Below are 24,075 nucleotides of genomic sequence, written 5' to 3'. Positions count from 1 at the left end.
ACCTCAGTTGCTAGTGGCGAGGCATCCTTCGTGCCCATGCGTTTGTGTTTTTTCGCTCTTATTTCAAACACGAATGTGAGATAGTAGTGAAGGAGTTGCACGGTCTATCTTGTGATACAAAGGGGCCACTGTTGTGAGCTCCAGGATGACAGCAGGGCAACCAGTGCATGGTAATTGGTTGGTAAAGTGAAGGACTAGCCCCAGAAATAAATAGGCCACTTCTCACACGACCATATACTGGCCAGGGCTTCATGCTCTCCAGGGAGCATTTTTGTCTTGTCTCTGTTATTGCCCACAATGTAAATGCGAGAGTTCACATATGGGGAGCCTCTATTTGTTTATATACGGTGACCAGACTGTAGGCAGATGCTTCGGTTAAGACGACCACCACCACAGATTAACTGGTGGAGCACTGGGTACGTTATTCAAAGGTTGAAGGTTGGGTCCCTGATATTACCTCTTTTCCATCTGTATCATACAATACAATTAAACAGTATGTCCCCAACACATTCCTAGGCTCATTAACTGTTGGTTTTAATATTGGTTGTATCTTAACTGTGTTGTTCCTGCACTGTGTTTACCCTACAGTATGCTATCATAAATGTAAAATAAAAAGCAGAAACAGCAAAAATACAGTAAACACAGGCCTGACATTAAACAAATGCTGTGTTGTGGTAGTACCTTGAAAAAATGCAGATGTGCTGATACACAAGCTTTCCACCATATGACACTTTACGACCATGCGCTGCACCAAGGTAAATGTCATCTCGATCTAAACTCAAGAATTGAAACAAAGTGATGTACTGCGTGAACTGGTATGGATTCAGAGCGATACTTAGCGTGTCGAAAACTGGCCACAGGACGGCACCTGTCTTGCTATAACGCATAATGTTTAACGAATGAAACATCTGTGGCGTATTCTTTATTCCACGTCTCCTTGAAATCCGGCAATACCCTAGTTGACTAAGCGCGAGCATCACGAGTTGGGTGAGCTGTACTACGAGTGAACTCTGGTTTTGCCCGATTCCATGCTGATGTGAAATAAGCCAAGGGAGAGCCAACCATGAGCCAGGTGAGCGTTCTAAGAGTCACAATTTTTGCTGGTTATGATTGCAGTCTCCAATGTCACATGTCCCTATGGCCAGTTTTTAATGTGCTAAGTCTCGCCAAAAAATTAAGAAATTGCAGAAAGACAAGCGAAACGCCCTTGAACAAGAGCTATGTTTAAAGAAATAAAAGACTCAAAGTAACAAAAAATTGTAACTGCTGTTTCACGACTGTTCTCACCTGCTGCCTTGTGAAGTTGTACAAGTACACTTCAAAAACTTCATCCTTAGTCCTGTCTGCTCGCCCAAGGTTTTGCAATATCTGCACAAAAGAGGTCAGGAAAACATGTTGGGATGTTGAACACAAGTAAGAAACATCACATACAAGACATGTATTATGAGTGATGAACTGATTAAACCACTTGTGTCTGGAGCACAATTGAACCTCTTTATAAAATTGAACCTCTTTATAAGAGACACTAATACTATGAGAGAAAAGTGGGTATAAAATACACCAGTGTGCCTACAGTAATATAAACGTTGATAGGGAAAACTTATCATACCTTATGCCCACCACAGCCTTCAAACTTATGCCCACCACAGCCTACAGAATCAGCTGAATTCTGGCAAACCACACCTTTGAAGAGAAGTCTGGAAAATCCCTGATCAACAACCACTTTGTTTTCACTGCAGGGAAGCTAATCACCTCCTGCGACACTGCCCTTATTACCAGATGGGCCTTCACTGATGCAATATCAACGCTCCACCACCACTTCCAGGCCAGTGGCCTCAAGAAATTGAGGCCTACCTGCAAGAAACTGAACATACCGTCCCTTAATCCTTCAAGCCTTTCGTCGCCCTATTCACACCAAATGTCGTCACCGCACCAAGAGCACACAAGAGTGAGATCACCCAGTCCTAATAGAGAAAACTAAAGCCAGTGACATCAGGAGGTGACACCACTCCAAAACAAATATAGAAAAACCCTCCAACAACAATGCAGCCTGACGCGATGACAAAACGCGATCACGTGGCACAACCAGAAGTTACGTTGACTCGACCACATGCTGCAACGCTAAGAACCCATGTAATCGCACCACAAAACGCTATGGTTCGGCATCACTATACAGATGCCACCACTCAATGCACTTCCGCCCGATGTACTCGAGACAGCATGACGCGACAAACCACACAGTTGGTGACGGACCCACGTCAAAGCCGCACCCCCAATGCTGACTTGCAAGTTGCCTACGATGGATGTCCAGTGGTTTCACCGATAGACAATGCAGGGGTGAGATGGCTGAGAATAAATTAGGAGCAGTTCTTGGAGCAGAAAATTTCCATTTCGGAGCAGAAAAACCTTGCTTCTGAGCAGTTAGCGACATTTAATATGTCGTCCTGGGAGCTTGAAAATACAAATTTTTAGCAACCTGGGGCACCAGTGCATATTTTAATTGGCTTATAATACACATAACACTAAAGCAGATTTTGAAGAAAGTTTTTAAACAGAATATCGCTAAGTATAAACTGCACTACCTTTTTACATACCATGTGAGCTATCTACAACTCTTGTAACAAACAATTGAAATAATATTTCAAAAGAAAGGTTTTGTTGAAAACTAGATTACCAAAAAACATTTAAAAAGAAAAACACATCACACTAAAAATAATTAAAAAACTGTGATTGCACAAGAATCTTAGCTACGTAACAGTTAAAGAAAAGCATGACGTGATAGCGTCATGAGGTTTTAACAGACAACAAAAGTGCAGTGCACATCGTTTGCGACCATCTTAAGCGGGACCCTCTTCAAAAGTGCATTGAATTAGGAAAGGGGTCTATTGTTACATATCACATCTGCCATATCTACCAATTGCTTCCGCATGTAGTAGTAGTAGTAGTAGTAATAATAATAATAATAATAATAATAATAATAATAATAATAATAATAATAATAACAACAACAACAATAATAACAACAACAACAGGGGTGAAACAGCTAAAACACAAATTAGAGCAAATTTCGGAGCAGGAAAATGTTACTTTTGGGGCACGAAAATCCAAATTTTGAGCAGGTACGTTACAAGAAAAAAATGCATTGATTGTCATGAAATAACAAATTTAGAGCAGTATAAGAAATCTTACATTTAGAAAAAAATTATAAAGCATTCAACATCACCTAAATCATGCAGTGTGAAGGTGAGCACTGCCATTTGAATAAAAGTAATGTTTTGAACCAACCCACTCAATAAACAATTGTAAAGTTTATATTAGCATTTGCTTCACCTGTCAAATCATTTGACAAACTCTGTGAAGTTAAATATTGATCTGCCAAGCTCGCGACTTTGACATTCGGGTGATTTGTCAAACTTAGAAGTAGGGGGTGGCAAAAAAAAAACACAAAAAAAACTGGCCAACAGTTTAGTTTTTTTTTTTCTTTAGGGAAGAAGAAATGTCATACACAGCTCCAAATGATTGCCAGTGACTTACTTAGACGTCAGCGCTTATATGGTACTTAAAATTATGTGGCGTCTGAGTAACTGAACGAAACGTGCAGTGTCCTGTAACTAGCGCTAACAGCCCCTTCCAAGTTTTAGTACACTTTTCCGCACGGCGCCAGTGTATTGCGGCGAAGGTGGGTTAAGCAGCATTCTCTGCATGGGTTAGAACGAAGGCCAAGAAGTGTGGCGGTTTGGGCCAGTTGGTATGACATGACGGTAGTTATAGCACGAGAACAGAATGACGACAAAGGGACAAGCACTCGTCTTCTTGTCCCTTTCTCGTCGTTCTGTTCCCGCGCTATAACTACCGTAGTGAAGGCCAAGAAATTTTGTAACTGCTACACCTCCTCCCCCCCCCCCTTTTTTTTTCACCATGGGGTTAGATGCCGCTTCGGCTCGCTTGCAAGGCGCGTTCGACCAAGTACAGCAAGGGCGAAACCTCATAAGCACGAAAATGCACGCGACAGCGACGTAGATCGTCGTCGCCCGATCAGTCGCTAGCGCAAAAAGGAACCTTGCCAGGCAAACCTCATTCACGCGACGACTTCGGCGAGTGAACTTCACTGTTGCTGGCATGAGATAGTCTACTCACACCAAGAAAACCGCGTAGTGCGCGGTATGCAATTTAAAAATACGATATTGTCACGCAGCAAAGGACGACGCAGTTGTCTATGAGCGAACCTGTGCTCCCCTAACAACTGAAAAAAATACACAGGCGGCGAAGCAGCGGCCAGCAAAACGACGGGCATGCTAGTGAGCGTCGGTGATCGAATGACGCGGCATTGGCTGTGCGGGAATTTATATCCCTCGGCGCGAGGGTTTCTCGAATAGTCTAATTGTATCGGGAACGCCGTGATAGCGTTTGTTAGAAACGCTGTTCGTTTGAACAGCGTTTCTCGTTCGAACAGCGTTGTTCGTTCGAACAACGCCTGAAGTTGTTCGAAACGCTGTGGCAGCGTTTGTTCGAAACGCTGTGAAAACGGCGATAGCACAGGCCGGCGCAGCCAGGCCGAAAAAACAAAACACAAATAAACAAACCCAATGCATGGTTCGCGGCATTACCCCACCCTCTAAGAGTGCATCGACCCGATGCTAACATAGGGGACAGTCCACACAAATTAAAAGTTCGTCATCGTCCGTAGAAAGGTTTTAAGCGAACCACATGGACGACTTCGGGCCGCGTGCGTCGTCGTGATGTACGGGAGTCCCCATCGGGGATCACTTCGTACGTTAGTTCGCCAACACGTCGTAGAATCTGGTAGGGTCCGAAATAGCGTCGTAGAAGTTTCTCACTGAGTCCACGTTGTCGAACGGGAGTCCAAACCCACACACGATCTCCAGGATGCTACTCGGCGTCTCGGCGTCGGAGATTGTAGCGTCCGGCATCCACCAGTTGCTGATCCGTTATACGAGCTCGAGCGAGCTGGCGGGCCTCCTCCGCACGTTGGAGGTATCCTTGGACGTTGGCGTTGAGGTCGTCGTTTTCTACGTGCGGAAGCATGTCGTCGAGCATCGTAGTCGGCCGTCTTCCGTAGACGAGCTCGAACGGTGTCATCTGCGTGGTTTTTTGAATAGCCGTGTTGTACGCAAACGTGACGTACGGGAGGACTTCGTCCCACGTCTTATGTTCAACGTCGACGTACATAGACAGCATATCCGCGATTGTCTTATTGAGCCGTTCCGTTAGTCCATTCGTTTGGGGGTGGAACGACGTCGTTCTTCGGTAATCTGTGTTGCTGTAGCGTGAGATTCCTTGCATGAGCTCTGCAGTGAAGGTCGTTCCGCGGTCCGTGATTAGGACCTCAGGGGCTCCATGTCGCAGCACAATTTGGTTAATAAAGAACTTTGCAACTTCTTGTGCAGTTTCCCTAGGAAGAGCGGTGGTCTCTGCGTAGCGCGTCATGTAGTCTGTCGCTACGACAATCCATTTGTTCGCGGATCGGGATGTAGGGAACGGGCCCAGAAGGTCCATTGCGATCTGTTGGAAGGGCCTCGTTGGAACGGGGATCGGCTGCAAAAGTCCGGCTGGTCTCGTCGGTGGTGTTTTTCGTCGCTGGCAGTCACGGCAGCTCCGGACGTAGTGGGTGACATCGGATGTAAGGCGGGGCCAGAAGTATTTCACCTTGATTTTTGCACTCGTGCGAGCTGTTCCGAGATGTCCGGAAGACGGGTCTTCGTGGCACGCTTCCAAAATTTCGTCACGAAGGTCTGCGGGGATGACAAGTAGATAATTCGTTCCGGAGTTGAAATCCTTCTTCACTAGCATGGAGTTTTTGAGGTTGAATGCTGGTAAGTTGCGCTTGAACGCCCTAGGCACGGCGACGTTGCGTCCTTCGAGGTAGTCGATCATGGCGCGGAGATCAGGGTCGGCACGCTGCTGGGCGGCTAGGTCGCTCTCTGTCACGACTCCGAAGAACGCGCTGTCTTCATCGGAGTCCTGTGGTGGTGGGTCGATGGGGGCGGGACAGGCAGTCGGCGTCGGAGTGTTTCCTGCCGGATTTGTAGAATATTGTAACGTCAAACTCTTGCAGGCGCAAGCTCCACCGCCCAAGACGGCCAGAGGGGTCCTTCAAATTGGCGAGCCAACACAGCGCATGATGGTCTGTCACAACCTTAAACGGTCTACCATAGACATATGGGCGAAATTTTGAAATGGCCCATATGATAGCCAGGCACTCTTTCTCAAAGGCAGAGTAGTTTCTCCCCTCCTTCGACAGACCACGGCTTGCATAGGCGATTACCTTTTCGTAACCGCTTTGCTTTTGGACGAGGACGGCACCCAAACCGATATCACTGGCGTCAGTGTGCATTTCGGTTTCGGCGTTTTCGTCGAAATGAGCGAGCACGGACGGGTTTTGCAGGCGTTGTTGCAGCTCGCAGAATGCCTTTTCTTGGTCGTTTTCCCAGCTGAAAGAGGTGCTTTCTTTCGTCAGGCGCGTGAGTGGCTCTGCAATGCGTGCGAAGTTTGCGACAAAGCGCCGGTAGTATGCACACAGTCCGAGAAACCTTCGCACACCCTTCTTATCTTTCGGCCTTGGGAAGTTCGCAATGGCTGATGTTTTTGCCGGGTCAGGTAGGACTCCCGCGGCGTTCACGACGTGATCCAAGAATTTGAGTTCCTCGTATGCGAAACGGCACTTCTCAGGCTTCAGCGTTAACCCCGACGTACGAATGGCCTCGAGTACAGATTCCAACCTTGTGAGGTGTTCGTCGAAAGTACGGGCGAATACGACAACGTCGTCGAGGTATACGAGGCAAGTGTGCCACTTCAGGCCTGCTAGCACAGTGTCCATGACTCTGAAACGTTGCGGGCGCCGTGCACAGCCCAAACGGCATCACCTTGAATTCGTATAGACTGTCCGGAGTTATAAATGCAGTCTTCTCTCGGTCTCTCTCGTCCACTTCAATTTGCCAGTAGCCGGTCTTCAGATCCATGGATGAGAAGTACTTGGTGTGGCAGAGGTGGTCGAGGGCGTCGTCGATTCGTGGCAGGGGCTACACGTCCTTTTTGGCGATTTTGTTTAGTCTCCGGTAGTCAACGCAGAATCTTAAAGTGCCATCTTTTTTCTTCACAAGTACAACCGGCGCAGCCCACGGACTTTTTGATGGCTGTATTATGTCGTCGCTGAGCATGTCATCAACTTGAGTCCGGATGGCTTCGCGCTCGTGTGAAAAAACGCGGTACGGTGACTGTCTGGTAGGTCGGGCTCCATCTTCGGTTATTATCCGGTGCTTTGCCAAAGGTGTCTGACGTAACTTCAAGTTCGAGGAAAAACACTCGCTGTAGCGACGGAGCAATTCCAGTAATCTGTCCCCGATTTTCTGGCGACAGCGCCGGGTTCACGTCGAAAGGATGTGGCAGGAAGCATCTGCGCGTGCGCGTTCAAAGGTGGCGACCGCGATCACTTGACTCGCTTCTCGCGTTTCTTCGAGGAACGCTATTGCAGCGCCCTTGTTTAGATGCTGGTACTCCTCGATGAAATTGGTGACCAAAACGTGAGATCTGCGTTGCTTAAACCGCGCAATGCCTCTTGCGACAGACACACCGCGGTCTAGAAGCAACCTTTGGTCAGTCTCCACGATAGCGTCGACGTCAGGAGCAGCACCTTCACAATAGACGGCGATCATCAAGCTTGCACGGGGTGGCAGGGTGACGTGATCGTCGGCGATCCTTACAGCAGCACGGTGTTCGAGGTTCGGCTGCGGCGTCGTGGAGTGATCGGAAGAAAACGTTATCGACCTGGTCTGCAGATCAATTATTGCGCCATTGTCCGTCAAAAAGTCCATTCCGAGAGTTACATCGCGGGAGCAGTTAGGAAAAATGAACTCCGAAGGGTACGTAGTGCTGTCTATGGTGACGCGCGATGTGCACATTCCACTTGGGGTCACGAGGTGGCCTCCTGCTGTGCGTATGTGCGGACCGTCCCATCTGGTCATAACTTTCTTTAGCTTGGATGCGAATGACCCGCTCATGACCAAGTAGTCGGCTCCCGTGTCGATGAGGGCGACTACGTCAAGGCCTTCGATGGACAACTGGACGTCGGATGCCGCTTTCCTCGAATTTCGGGTGCGTTGGGGCGTCGTATCGCGGCTTGCACGTGTTGATGGTCGGGCACTATGCGTCGTCATCGTCGTCTTCTCAGCGGCAGGCTTCATCATTTCGGGTACGCGTCGTGCAGCGTAGCTGTCGTCGTTTTCGGGGGTCTCGTCAGGGTGTCGTCGGGATGAGGGCATGTCGTGAGTCACGGCCTTGCATCGTTGGAGGGTTTTCATTTTCTCGCCGTTGTGCAACTTCACCCCCAGAAGTTGCTGCTTTTAGTTTCCCCCTCGTGGGCTGGGGGACCTCCCATGGGCGAAGTCAGCATGGCTGCGACGGTTGGGGGAATGGTACGGGTAGGGCGACGGCGACCGGTTCAAACGGGATGGTCCACGGCTGGTGTTCGACAGGTATTCTTCGATCTCAAATGGGCGCTGACCGGCTCGCGGGCGGGGTGCGTCGACGGAGAACCCACGCGAACCCAGCCTCTTGTACGGGCAGCGGCGGTAGACGTGGTCGGCCTCTTCGCAGTGGTAGCACAGTGGACGATTATCTGGCGTTCGCCACACCTCACTCTTCCTGGGCGCCTGGTTTCGGGTTACAGGGGGTCGGGCGGGCGACATTGGGCGGCGGTACAGCAGGGCCTCTTGATAACGGGTTGGGACGGGTCGGGGTCGACGAGCAGCAGCGGAGTAGGTCATCGCTTGTGGTTCGCAAGATGCTTCCGACGGCGTGGAATTCCCCAGTGCTTGCTGAACCTCCTCGCGGACGACGTCAGTGAGAGAGGCGACTTGGGGCTGCGCGTTGCTGGGAACAATTTCCTCAGTTCCTCGCGAACGACGGCGCGGATGGTCTCCCGCAAGTCTTCCGTCGCCAATCCAGGGGCGTTTACCGGGTTCACCGAAAGGGTGTTGAGTGGTCTATCGTATTGCCGCGAACGCATATCCAAGGTCCTCTCGATCATCGAAGCCTCGGTGACGAACTCAGCGACGGTCTTAGGGGGGTTGCAGATGAGTCCAGCGAAGAGCTCTTGTTTAACTTCCCGCATCAGAAAGCGCACCTTCTTCTCTTCTGCCATTTCGGGGTCAGCTCTCCGGAACAGCATCTTCATCTCCCCAGCGAACAGTACACCTTCGTTAGGGTGTTGCATTCGCGTCTCCAACAAAAGGGCGGCTCGTTCTTTCCGCACAACCGTAGCGAATGTTTTGAGAAATTCGCTCTTAAAGACAGTCCAGTCGGTTAGGGAGCCTTCATAGTTCTCAAACCACGTTCGAGCTGCATCCTCCAAATAGAAGAAGACATGACGAAACGTTTCTTCATCATCCCACCTGTCAAAGATGCGGATGCGCTCCAGCTTCTCCAGCCACTCTTCCGGGTCTTCACCAGGAGATCCTCGGAATGATGGGGGCTCACAACTTGTTGCAGAACGACGGGAGGGTTGGTAGCGCTGGTCATGGTGCCTGCGTTGATCATCGTGGTTTTTACGTCTTCTTTCCTTTTTTTACCCGGGAGCAGGCCAAACTCTGGCTGAAGGCCTTGCTGTCGGCGGCTGACACGAGTTGGGCGTGCTTGTCGGCTTGGCAATGGCTTAGGGTTCATGTACCCCGCACCTCCACCAAATGCCACGCAGCAAAGGACGACGCAGTTGTCTATGAGGAAAACAAGTTTATTGGAGCGAACCTGTGCTCCCCTAACAACTGAAAAAAATACACAGGCGGCGAAGCAGCGGCCAGCAAAACGACGAGCACGCTAGTGAGTGTCGGCGATCGAATAAAGCGGCATCGGCTGTGCGGGAATTTATATCCCTCGGCGCGAGGGTTTCTCGAATAGTCGAATTGTATCGGGAACGCCGTGATAGCGTTTGTTAGAAACGCTGTTCGTTCGAACAGCGTTTGTAACAAACAACGCTTGAAGCGTTGTTTCTATCGAACAACGCCTGAAGCGTTGTTCGATAGCGTTTGTTTGAAACGCTGTGGTAGCGTTTGTTCGAAACGCTGTGGAAACGGCGATAGCACAGGCTGGCGCAGCCAGGCCGAAAAAACAAAACACAAATAAACGAACCCAATGCATGGTTCGCGGCAATATATTGTTGTGTAATGGAACAGAAAGTGTTTATGAATGCCTTGCAGCACTTTTTTATATGTCCATGCGTAAACATTGCGTCATTTCTTGTTGCGCATACGTGACACGGGCAGGGTCACGTGCATCTATGTAGTCTTTGTCTTTTCCGGTTTTTCGCTATTGGCTGCTTGAGCCCAGCACTTCCGGGCGATGAGCGACGGTTTCCAAAGTTAGAGAATCGAGCGATCGCGCGAAAACGAGAATGCGACACGTCGCGCAAACGCCCAGTTTCGTCGCTCATAGCATCGCTAGTCGCCGTCGCGTGCATTTTCGCGCTTATGAGGATTGCTCTTAAACACGGCGCGCGGCCGTTAACCCAGCGCACGACCTGCTCTATAAACTTACGACCTGCTCATCGGCGCTACCCCTATGAAGGCGTGTGGGCCCAAAAATTGGCACGTAGGAACCAAAGATACCGCGAGGTACCACTGCGACTTGCCCTCATTGCAGACGACGTGCTGCCGTAATGGTGCGCTCGTACGTGCACGTTTCTGCCATTTTTATCTTATTTATAACGCACCGATCGAGCAACCCACAGATTTAACAAATCGAAGCAACATTCTAGCTGTGAGAAGCACCATAGTGGTTGGCTCCAGGATGTTCATCACTGGAACTCAATATGCGTGAGCGCTTTGTGTCCTGGTCTAAGCGCAGGCGAACGCGAGCAATATGTGACACACCACCAGTTTGTTTTGCGCAGTGCGCCTCACTTAACCGCTGTCTAGAAGTGCTGGAATAATTCGTCCGTGGGCAAAACAGCAATCTTGTAACGAGCTGCAACCTGAAATCAGTGTGTTTTTGTGACGCAACAAAGATGCATACGGTATTAAAATGCATGCGATGACGCGTGTAAGTTTTCATGCCCTGCATATCATCCTTCAATGATCCTGTTCACTGATAACAATAGAAGGGAGTAGTTGTGCTATCGTCTGGGAAATGTCTAACGATTGATGGAAGCGTGCGATAAAACCGGTGGATTACCGCAATGTTAAACTGCTGCAGGTGGGAGTCATTTCTCCCACCTGCAGCAGTTCGTTGCATCACTGTTTGAGCCCCGCTGGCGTTTCCGTGTGTGTCTCACCGGCGGTGACACCAAGCTTTTATCTCTGGAGCAGCAAAATACAGCGCATTAAGTGACAACAGCTTTTGTCACGCTCTATTTCTGTAAAGGCAATAATGTTTTCTAGAAACGCGAGTATCAGTCTATACCATGTGTTATAACTGGCTAAATCACTTTGAATTATCCCTGTTCTATTCCACGAGCTTTTAGCATTCCCGCTATCGAATCTAAGTGATGAAAAATTCGTGAAATAATATCCCAGTTGACCGTCGGTTGCTCGACTTGCAGAATGGAACGCAGCTGTACACCATTGTGTGAATGGTGCTGTACCTGTCGTACCTTAACGCTCTCGAGTCTTGAACAAAGATCCTGATGAACGCTAACCTTTAAATGGCACAAAAACGAGTTAACACACGCCCCGCGCAGGAAAGCACTTTGGCGGCTGCAGCGATGAAGGTTAGTTGTGGCGTTACGGCGTGCTGCGGCACTTTTGAGAACTAAAAAATTAAACAAGCAAAAGCAAACCTGGCGACATGGGGAGCGGTGGCATGAGCAGGTCGCAAGTTTATAAAGCATGTCGTGGCCCGGCGACGGTACCGGATATATATCGCCAAAACCGCGGCCGGGACAACGCATCTCAAAGACAAAAAAAAAAAAGAAGTTTTATGTGCTACTGCTAGGCAATCAATCTGGTTTTATGCGCCACAACTAGACAATCAACTTCGCGCAAAGAAAACGCGGCATACGCTTCCAGCTTTAGTTCCCAACAAGCCATAGCCGTGCTTTTAGGATCGGAAATTTACCTTTCCCAGGAAGCGTTGGCATTTCAGTCTTTAAGTTCCCTTGTTCTGCGGATAGGTATCTTCTGCGGTCAGCGGACCGATGGGCGCGCAGCGTTGTTATTTTATCTGGTCGACCACGTCTCGCGAGCATGGATGGGGCAGGTACCTGGAGTACTTTAAATACATTCTAGGCAATATGGTTAGAGTCTTCGCACTTTGACTGACTGCGCGAACTGCAGGCTGCCGACGTGACTTGCATTTCCCGCCGAAATTAGTGCAACTGGTAAAATTTTGTGGCTGGCAGAGCATTTTGGCACAGTGTGGCGCGATTGCCACAAATGTCACGGTTTTGGAGCAGCTCGGCGCAACAATCGAGAATTGTATCGAATTGGCGGAGCTGTTGCACCCCTGAAATGATAATAATTTTTATTTTCACAACAATGTGAACTCCCACGCAGCGTGCAAAGCTAGAGAAAAAAATTCTTTACGATCGTCCGTCTACTAGTCCGTCATCGCACGGCGAAAGAGACTGGGGGCTACCTATAGAAGCTTCTAAAGCTGTTCATAGCAGCTTTTATATTGGTCCCTGCAACTATACCATGTTTACAAAAAAACACACAAAAAAACGAGCGAACAAGTTGCGTGAAGCACAGTCGTGCGGTCGTCGCTGTTAGAGCCTGGCGCAACGCAAGTCAGCGTTTTTCAAGTCTGCTCCTCCTCGGAACGCTTTATACATGACAAACGCATTTTCGTACAAGAAACTACACCGTGTCAAGAACAGCCCAAGAAGTGACGTGTGAATACACAGCACTGCAGCGCACTAAGGCCCCTTGCATGCCATCACCGCTGCCTATCACTAGGACCTATCACAACACGCACGCTCCGGGCAGCGGGAGCAAAATCGTACTGCAGTGCCACTAGTTCTCGTGACCGCCACCCTCCCCAGCAGAGCTCTCAATGCTCAAACAGAGTTTATTCTAGATAATTCTAGTAACGTTGAGTGAGTGAGTGAGTGAGAACGTAACGTTGCCCACCTGCTTATGCCGCTAGCACAACGTCAAGTGCTTTACTGCTGGGGTCCGATTCTCGGCATGAACGAAAGAAAGGTTCATTCTATCGCCAAATCGAAGGCACGCCAAGTATGAACGCGGTTGGCTACTATTGAGGAAAACGCTTGCTACGTACGCTTCGATTCGCGCTAAACAATGATATCCAAGTGATATTAGTATGCGAAGTATACGAACGCCATTTCATCTTTTTAGGGAGTCTGTTTAGGTGGCCTCGATCATTTAGGTGGTCAGTAGTCTAAATGAGAGACGCTGTTCCCCCTGTTTGATTCTCAACGCGTTGCATCAGTTCCTGTGAATGAAAAGCGCGCTCATTTCTTATCATTTGTTGCGAATGTCACTGCGAAGCAATTTTTTTTTCTTTCACGCCATTTAGGGCACTGGATTGGTGGACGCGACCTCAGCTGCTGCTGCAGGCCGCTGTCAAAAATAGCCGCCCAGCTCGGCTATTTTGGACCCCGCGGGCAGGCTCCGCTCATCCTGGCTGCTCTTCAGACCGGCCGCACTGTACTTCTGTCACTATGGTTAGTCCGCCAAAGAGAACTACGGACCCGAATGAGGCAAACCTATTGCTATCCAAAATACACGCCTGAAGTTAAAAAAAAAAAAGGTTGCTAAAAAAAAAGGGAGGACTTGTACCCTTCCTAAGTGAACCTGTTTTTTTTTTTTTTAGCAACCTTTTATTAACTTGGAGTGTGTAGAACACACTATAAGCCCCAAGAAAGAGATTTGCAATCGAGTACCCATCACATAGTGCAATGTGGCCCCGAAAAGCTACAGTGAGTTTCTCATGCATGCATTCGCCTCCCCCCCCCCAAAAACAAAGCATCGAGTCCTGCACAATACTCGGGAACACCGTAATTATGCCGGGAACGGCGGCCTAATACGCAGCTTCTCATCACCCGGCAGCACTGCGGGCTAGCTGCTTTCGTTCACTTGCATTCATATTTGTAGTGCAAAACAGAGACACACAGGAGCAACACATCACACTTTGATCATATTCATCACAACAAAGCAGTTACACAACCGTTCAATCATCTCAACGTACATCAGTATTCATTATTCCCGCATTCTCTTTCATTATAGAACAAGTTAACGGGAGAAGTGGTTAATGCTGACACAACGCAATCGTCTTCCCATATCGTCAATATATATCTCTTGATTTTTAAAATGCTGCAATATCTTATTTATGTTCCTCATTGGTGCTGCAAATTCTTGTATTTTTGTATTTCTATATATTTAATACATTTTTCATTCATGTTGCAAATTTTTCTAACTTTTGTACATTTCACGGATGTTTTTTTTATTATTCTCACTGACGGTTATGCACCCACTCTTGCTTGGGCCTTGGTAGGGCCTGCACTTTTGTAAATAAATAAAAAAAACAGGACAACAACAAAAAAAACAGGTGTCTCCATTTCTTCCCATGTTGCACTACAAATATGAATGCAAGTGAAGCGCTACTATTACACTTCGGTCAGGCCGGAGTTTTGTTGACTTTTATTCTTTAGGGGCGAAGCTTCTAAAGCCGTGGGTATGTCCTTCCTAGCTCATACTTGAGCGCCAAGTTCAATGACTCACTCAGCAGGTGCAGATAGACGGACAGACAGAGGGACGGTCGGACGAACGATTCACTGTTTATCGATAACCCACGCATCAAAGCTTCGCCCCACTCATCATCCTTCACTCCATGGATATGCTGTAATTTTTTTACGACTCACCTGGCATATTTTTTTGCTTTTAGTTCCGACGTAAGCTTGACTTTTTTTTTTGTATTTGGGCACAGTCAAACTTGTGCCCAAATCCTGCACGCAATTTTGTAGTGCACCTATCTTGTGTGTTTTCTACAATGTGTGCCTGTAGTTGTATTGTTTGCGTACGCGAAAACACTATTGGAGCAACTTTGTATTTATTGTTGTGTATTTATTTAGATGCAATATTTACGTTGCTACCCGTCACTGAATCTGTATATAGACTTATAATCGTAAGTAAATTTATGCTCCTGACATGTAATAAAACACTGAAAAGTAAGTTGCCACACATTATATATAAGATTGATTTGTGGGGTTTAACGTCCCAAAACCACCATATGATTATGAGAGACGCCGTAGTGGAGGGCTCCGGAAATTTTGACCACCTGGGGTTCTTTAACGTGCGCCCAAATCTGAGCACACGGGCCTACAACATTTCCGCCTCCATCGGAAATGCAGCCGCCGCAGCCGGGAATCGAACCCGCGACCTGCGGGTTAGCATTGATTGATTGATATGTGGGGTTTAACGTCCCAAAACCACTACATGATTATGAGAGACGCCGTAGTGGCCTGCGGGTCAGCAGCCGAGTACCTTAGCCACTAGACACATTATATATAAGGAACACAGGCCCTTGTGGCTAGCATTTTTGGATATCAAGGGAGCGTACGATACGTGGTTCAAGAGGTATTGTAGGGAATACTGGGCACACTAAGTGAGGAAGAGAAGTCACTAAGCTCTTAAAGGATATCTATAAAAGTAACAAGGTAGTTATCAAATGGCAAAAATAGGTATCCGAGCCCACAGAGATAAAACAGCTGCTTAGGCAGGGGTGTCCTCTGTCACCCTTCTTATTCATAATGTACCTACAAGGATTAGAGGCCAAATTAGAGGGAAGTGGACTTGACTTCAACCTCTCTTTCGTCAGACAAGAAAAACTCATTGAACAGGCACTACCAGCATTGATGTACGCAGATGATATAGTGCTAATGGCCGACAACAAGGATGGATGGACATCTGCGGTAATGAGGAATATAAGTTGGATTTCAGATTCAGCAGCCATGATTTTTCATAAAAATGAATGTACTGAGCTTACGATACAGGAGGTGATGCTAGAGAACTAATAAATACAAATACCTGGGCGTATGGGTAAGCAATGGGACCGAGTACCTAAGGGAGCACGAAATATACGTAATGACTAAAAGTAACAGGAATGCAGCTATATTGAGAAATAGCGGACTGTGGAATTATAATAGGTGAAAGGAATTTCGAAAGGGGTCATGGTCACAGGTCTGATGTTCGGCAATGCAGTTATGTGCATGAGATCAAAAGTTCAAGCGAGATTAGAAATTAAGCGACATGGAATAGATACGCTTGCTTTAGGAGCTCCCGGGAATACACCAAATCAGAGAGTACAAGGCAATATGGGATGGACATCGTTCCAGGGCAGGAAAGCTGGCAGCACGATAAAATTTGAAAAGTGATTGAGAGAAATGGGAGAGGAGCAGTGGGCTAGGAAGGTTTTCAGCCACCTGTACGTGAGGAACATCGACACAAAATGGAGGAAGTGAACCAGAAAATTGACAGGTAAATACTAAGAAAAACAGCAGTAGGCCAAACCAAAAAGAACTATCGGTTAAGAAAAAGGTGAAAGAAACGGAGACCGAGATGTGGAGAATTAGCACGATTAAGCAGAAAATCGCCAAGGAAAGGATCTATGATAATTCTCAGGCTAGTTCTCTACTGTTTGAGTTACCAGGACGGGAGTATTGCAAACCAAGACTTATCGGGCCAAACACGAAGGGGTAGACACGGTATGCAGTGCGTGTGGAGAGGAGGAGAAAACTGCCATATACTCTATATAGTTCTGTAAAGGGCTTCAACCTATAGTTCAGGATGATGGTGCAGAGTTTTTCCAAGCACTGGGATTTTAGGGACCAGGAGGGCAAAATAGACTTTTAAGTGGGTAGAAATAATTAGGAGAAGGTTATCTGATTGGTGGCTAAAGGCATGAGTGAAAATTAAATCCCTCACTGCAAAGCACCAGTTCTTGTCTTCACTAATTAAAAAAAAGAGACATATCTAGTTTTTGTTTACTAAGTATAATGAATAGGTGGCATTAGCCGCCGCCCGATCTAAAGGGTACAGCCATATCCATCCATCTATCAATCCACTAAAATCGCAGCGCTTTGCGTGCAAGAACTGCTATGCACTTCGGCTCCCCCGGTGCGCTTTTTGATGCAGTTTGTGGAGGTGCTGACACCCCCTGCAAAGTTGTTTGCGCCGTATGGCACCAGTGTCTCGCCTGAAAGCCGCACTTTGGGGGTGACAACCACAGGACGATGAATGGCATTGTGTTCGCGTTGAGTACCACAATCATCATCATGGTTGTTACAGTGGTAGCGCCGGCAGTGACCCCTGGCGGAAGCAAACCTTCATGGCAGGCGAGAGTTGAGCGAGTCTTCTGCACGTGGCGGTTGCCGCGAAGGGTTGTCTCTAGCGTGGGTCCTCGGCGCGTGGCACCGCGGGCCTGCGCCCCGGGGCCCTCGTGGTGAGTCAAGCATTGGCGACGCCGCCTTGGGTGTGTTAGTGTGTCATGTTGTGTTTGTCGTGTTATTGTGTAAGAATGTCCTAGGTTGTTGATAACGATTGATGTATCGATTCGGCAGACGATATCGTCTTTTAAGAGATGTTAAATAAATGTATGGATGTTGTTTGGTTTTTACCGACTGCCTCTGCTATGTACCTTCACTCCAAGAGCGTGGCGTGGCGCTCGCCAATTCGAGGCACCACAAGTTTTCTTTAAGATAAATCTAGTTTTTGTTCCCTAAGTATTACGGCTAGGCGGCGTTAGCTGCTGCCCGATCTAAAAAGTACAGCCATATTAATCTATCCATCCAACCACAAAAAGTGCTGCACTTCGCAAGCTTCAGCTCCAGCAGCGCTTTTTTGCCTGCCCATCATTCATGTCTAGCACATGCTGTCATAAGGCTTGAGGGAGAACACGCCTAAGTACTGAATTTCAGCGAATTAGTCCTTGTGAGAGATGGAAACATTAATTTTCTTGAGGTTAAACCATTAAAATGAGTACTACAAGTATGAAGACTAAGAGAAAAAAACACCTAATCGGCACTGTGAGGCTCTGTAGTCTAGGCCTTATTACACACGTTACCTAAAGCTAGGTGCACTTCAGAGTACATTTGTACTGTGAGAGAGAGAGAGAGAGAATTAGTTTAATGGGAAGCTGGAGAGGTTTGCCTGGTTTTTCACCAGACAGGCTAGTCCAGCTGCCGGGTGATGACAGTGATATGTACAATGATAAACGCACAACACAAACAGTTACATACACGCATAACATTCGCATAACACATAAAGTCTCTCACACGCACTGCACAATTTACAACGTTTTGTTCAAGCTTGTGGCCCGTAAGAACGTCAGTAGCGCTTTTGTAGTCCAACGCACTGGAGGTGTTCTGCCATGGGTCTAGAATGTTTTTTAACTCTAAATTTGAGTCCTGTTGCATTTTTAAACCCATCTTCAGAGACTCTCTCTGATGCATATTTCGTACACTCACAGAGGACATGTTTGATGTCTTCAACGACGTTACATTGGGCACATAATGCTGAGTCGGACAGTCCAATTTTGTTCCTGAAGTAGTTCGTATATGCTACGTTTAATCGGATGCGATGTAAACACGTTTCTTCTTGCCTGTTGAGATTTTGCGGCATCCTGAAGACATACGATGGATCAATCTTGTACAGAGGCCTATACTGTTGGCTAGGGTCTGTCCAGAGGGATTGCTGGAGGTGCCAGGCGTGTGCCAACACTAGCGTTGCTGCATCTTGCCTCAAGAAAGGTATCTCGTCGATTTCTGTTGAAGTATTATGTCTAGCTTTGGCAGCGTCATCAGCCTGGATGTTGTCTTGTATTCTGCAGTGGGCAGGTATCCACTGCAGAACAATGCGATGATAGAGGTCACAGGCTTTCTTGCATAGGTGTTTGATGTCCATGACAAGTTGGTCCTGTGTGCATGGAGATCTCAACGACTGCAGCTCTGCTCTTGAGTCAGTAAAGACGACCCAGGAATCAACCCGCTGGTCGATGATGTAATTAATGGCAGCCCTCAGTGCAGCCTGTTCAGTGGCTGTAGATGAGGTGCAGTTGCTGAGAGTGGCAGAGATGGTGACATTGGCAGATGGAATCAAGACGCCTGTGGCAGATGACGTAGACGTAACAGAGCCGTCAGTGTATATATGACGGTGAGCTCTGTAGCAGTTTTCCAAATGCTCTAGAGTGAAGTGTCTGAGTGCTAGTTTGGGTATGCGTCTTTTGCTCTTGAACCCAGACACAAAGGTGACTATGGTCCACGAAGGAGATTTCCACGATGGTTCTGCATGAATTGATGCTCTCTGATAGTGTAGCGGGAGAAGGCTCCGCACAGGGCTACTGTCTGAAGCAAGAGGATGATCCAGCGCTTTGGTTGCATAACACAAGTGGACTCGAAGAAACTCCTGCTGCAGAAGAACAGGAGCTGAAAGGCGCCTACTTTCAGCAAGGGTTCCGATGCTTGATCTGTTCTTTGGTAGTCAGTGCCTGTATGTTCGTTCTAGAAATTCCATGCATCGCAGGAATGCTATAATGTAGAAGACCTTCGCAGGGAGCGGTATACATTTGTAACATAGCATTAATGGTACAGCCACGGGCATTGCCTGTTAGTAAGCGAAAGATGCTCGCGTATGACAAAACTTTTTCCTTTAATATCCGAACGTGGGGAGTCCACGTCATTAACCCGTTGATCGTCACTCCCAGAAACTTATGATTTGTCACGTGCCAAAAGGGTGAATGAGCTACCTTTAAGGTGTAGCGTGAGACATCACGCCCCGTAAAAGCAATGGCGGCCCACTTTTCTAGTGACATCGTTAGACCTCGTTCGAGCAAGAATTTGTCGATATAGTTGAGACCTTTCTGCAATCTTGCTTGTAGAACACGTCTGTTGCGACCGCTGCTCCATATACAAATGTCACCTGTGCACAGTGAGATTTTTACCGATGCTGGGATGCACTTCTCTAGTCTGATGAGAGAGATGTTGAATGTACTTCTTTTTTTTTTGACATAATACTGCAGGCCCAGTGAAGGGCCCAAGCAGGAGGGACGTATTTACAAAGCTCGTAATAAGGACAACAGAAGATCAAGAACATGAAAAGCGCAAAGAATAAGGACATAACTCAAACAATCAATAAGAAAGACATTTAACACTTCAACGATACAGGTCAAGATACAATATGTTCAATTGAGTCTATGCTATTTATAAATAATGCTGGTAATTGATTCCATTCGGTTACAGTGCGCGGGAAAAAGGAAAATTTGAAAATGTTAGTTCTAGCATTGAAGGGCGTTAGAGAGTCGGCATGCCGGTGTCTTGTTCTGCGAGCGGTGAGTGGTTGGATGTATTGTTCTGGTCTCATTGATAATTTGTTATTCTTGAGAAGATAAAGAAATTTTAATCTTTGAATTTTACGTCTTAGTTCTAAGGTTGGTATGTTATGGTCTCTCATGAGTTGGGTTGGAGAATCGCTCGAACGGTATTTAGAGTAAACGAACCGAACCGCTTTATGCTGAATCATCTCAAGTGCATGAATGTTAGTTTTTGTGTAAGGGTCCCAGATTATACATGCATACTCCAATTTAGGTCTTACAATAGATGTATAGGCTAGCATTCTAACACTTGCAGGAGCATGTTTGAGCTTATGTCTTAAAAGGCTCAGTTTACGAAAGGACGACGCACAAATGTCTGAAATGTGCTTGTTCCAACTTGAAGTGTTTGTTATGGTAAGACCCAGGTACTTATATTCTGTAACTTCGTTCAAAGGTTGTCCTGAAAGATTGTAAGGGAAGGATAGAGAATATTTTCATAAAAACTGATTTGTCGGCATTTAGGTTCATATTCCACTTAGTACACCAGTCATATATATTACAAAGATTGGAATTCAATACTGATTGTTCTTCTCGGCATGTTATTTCATTAAATAATACACAATCATCTGCAAACAGCCTTATCTGAACAGGGCCAGTAATTACATCCACAATATCGTCTAGTCTGATGAGAGAGATGTTGAATAAGGTCGGACTGAGGACACCGCCTTGGGGAACTCCTTGATGCACTGTGTGTGGAGTTGTGTCACCTTCTTTTGTGGAAATGTAGACTGTCCTGTCTCTGAGTTAGTCCAAGATCCAGCGGTACATACGATTTCCTACACCTAATTACCTCAGGGCGTGTAGGATAGACTCAGGAGTCATGTCATCAAATGCTCCTTTGATGTCGAAGAATACATTGATAGTGATGTTGCCGGTTGCTTTGCTCCACTTTACGCAGTTGATGAGATTGATTACAATGTCAATGCTGCTGCGTCCTTTTCTAAATCCAGACATTTGTTGGGGGGTATGCATTCTTGTTCATAAGCATCCACTCCAGGCGTACTGACACCATCTTATCCATGAGCTTTCCTACGCAGCTGAGAAGAGCAATGGGGTGATAGGAGTTGAGTTCTGTGGGAGGCTTGTCTGGCTTTAGAATTGGAATAACACAGGCTCGTTTCCAGGAAGGTTCAAGGCGGCCACTCTCCCAGCTGGCATTGAATATGGCAAGTAGACGCATCTTTGCCTTGTCGCCTAAATGAATTAACTCAGCGTGGCTGACGCAATCAGGTCCAGGGCATGACGCCTTGTTCATTAGACCCAAAGCACCAAGAAGTTCCATGATAGTAAAAGGTTCATCTACCTTAAAGATGCTTGGCAGCGTTGAAACTTGTCGTGATGCATGAGGTAACGTTGCGAGAGCCGCTGCTATGTCCAACTCGCTGCTGTTACGAGACAAAGCAACTGAGCTGAATGGAGGCAGTTGGGTCGGTGGCGTTTTCAGGCTACGAACAATACTCCATATTCTTGACAGCGGCTTTCTTGGGTCTAGTTTTGACCTGAAGAGCCGCCATCGCCATCTACCTTGTCCAGGTGGCGTTTATTTCACTTTTGTATTCACCTGGCCTCACGAATGTCATCTGCAAACAGTGTCCTGCGAGCACGTCGTTCAGATCCGTGATAAAAATAGCCCGCAGCCTCTCATACTCCACATCGACCATTGAGTGAGTTTGAGGTGGTTCTAGATGTTTGGTATTTGTACTGTGAACATTAGCAGGAGCGCATAGTCTATAGAGCTGTTAACGTGCTATTTTAAGAGAACTCGGATTTCGTAATTCAGACATATATAATCATTGGGAGCAATTATACTTTGTCCAAAGCGCATCCAACCAGGCGGCCATAGGTACAGAAGAGAGAGGGAGGGAATCTAAACCCCGTTCACTCCGACACTTTTCATACTTGTCAAGAGCTCTTCTTCCCACAACCTCAGCCCCCCAAGGGACACTTAGGATGCGGTGCGTCTTAAAGCGCTGTTTTGAAACTGCACAACATTGAGTGAGCAGCTATGCATATCCGTGCGAATTACGTTTGTCCGTCATTTGCGCGCTGGCAGGCTTCTGAAACATGTAATTTCACGACGCAATTTCGGCACCTGATCACCTTAATTTGTGCATCATGCTGTGTAGCAGCTGTGCATACACCGATAAAGGCTCAGCAGTGCATTAAACAATTAAAAGCGAGCAATCACATGCTTTCACCGGCTACACCCCACGCGCTACTGTCACCCGCCGGAGAATTAGTCGAGAATAAAAATGGCTGCCTTGTTCATTCCACTGTCCCTTTGCAGTACACTGTAACGTGCTACAGTGTACTGCAGAGTTTCTAAAGTAACTAAGTTACTTCAGAAACTTACTATTACCTTGGCAATAGCAACATCACCAAATGGATAAAAAGATTTATCTTGCAGGACGACCCCAGTAAGTTCTCTACAAAGCCTTTCTTCAGATTACGGGTCTAGTGTTCCACAAGGCACTGTTCTAGCTCCTATGCCTTTTCTTTTTATTATTGATTTGCACATCAATTGTAATGCAAAACAGTAAGAATGTTTGCATAAGACTGCGTCATCCATAATAAAATAACCTGCCACGAAGATAAGATAATTGTAAACAGAATTTTTGAACATATTCTAATGTTTTCAAGAGAGGAAACAGAAAAACTCGTTTATTATGGGCCAACTTGTTCCCAGAGATGCCATTATCAAAAAGAATGAAAGGGTCCGCTAAAGCATTCTATACACACGAATGTCAAACATCCCGCACGCCAGCCTAATGTCTCATGCCCGTGCACGAGAGGCATGCACAGGGCAGAGTAGACACCCACACATGTAGCAGCTTGCTGGTTCTTAGGTGGGTTGAAGCAGTTGCTGAGGCAACATAACACATGTAGTGTTGTCAGACGTGGCAGATGGTGACTAATGCGGAAAAAAACTATTTGTATGACCTTGACACGCCTCCTGAACTTCCTCTATTATTAAGAACGGCAGATGTTAAAAAAAGTATAAATATTTAGGCATCATAATTTTATCAGATTTAAAATGGAACAAGCAGGTTATAACATAGTAAGTTGTTAACAAGGCATTGGCTGTTTTGTACAAATTAAAACAATCACTTAGATGCGCATCCCTATGTAGAATGCAAAGTTAAAGTTTCAAAGCATGTTGCACTATCCACTCTACAAAATCAAGCTCAGCTGTTGTTGGTGATATGTCTGTGCTTCTTAAAGAGACACTAAAGGCAAATATTAAGTCTACATTGATTGTTGAAATAGCGGTCCAGAAACCTTGTAGTGTTACTTTTGTGCCAAAGGAGGGCTTATATTGAAATAAAATCACATTTTAGTTGTCTGCAACTAAATGAACCACCCCCGCCAATCCCCGTAATAACGTCGGGCGGTTCTTTTTTCTGTGAATCAAAAAGAAAGGAACTAGGAGAACTTTATTGTGTCTCTTGATGTACAAAATGTTCTTCATGTAGTGCAGCTAGATTTATTAGTAATGATCAATTGTAGGCGGTTCGTCTGACGTCATCGGGATCATTTTAAGAATGTCCTACAGCGGCGCATGTATTCTTGTGCATTTACCTTGATTTCGCAGTAAGTAGGGCTCTACTGTTGATAATATTATCATTTTAGATAATGTCATACATTCACTCTGACGTAATTTATTATTTGACTGTAGTGTCCCTTCAAGTTTTTTTTTTCTTTCTTCTCAATGGGAGCATGAAGATCAATGTGGACAAC

At 46.6% G+C, this 24,075-nt stretch overlaps 1 protein-coding gene across 10 annotated transcripts in view; it reads right to left on the bottom strand.

Annotated features, from left to right (window-relative positions):
* Window positions 1-24,075, bottom strand: part of Amph (amphiphysin) — a 197,406-nt gene that overhangs the window by 164,515 nt on the left and 8,816 nt on the right. For all 10 annotated transcript variants that reach the window (XM_037423611.2, XM_037423612.2, XM_075893965.1 and 7 more), the window contains exon 2: window positions 1,288-1,368. In XM_037423611.2, coding sequence (XP_037279508.2) covers window positions 1,288-1,368 — 81 coding nt within the window. The remainder of the gene's footprint in view (window positions 1-1,287; window positions 1,369-24,075) is intronic.

Source organism: Rhipicephalus microplus, chromosome 4 (genome assembly GCF_043290135.1).
Source record: "Rhipicephalus microplus isolate Deutch F79 chromosome 4, USDA_Rmic, whole genome shotgun sequence".
Classification (NCBI taxonomy): Eukaryota; Metazoa; Arthropoda; class Arachnida; order Ixodida; family Ixodidae; genus Rhipicephalus; species Rhipicephalus microplus.
The sequence above is the reverse complement of the archived record's forward strand: the minus strand, read 5'-3'. Positions and strand labels throughout refer to the sequence as shown.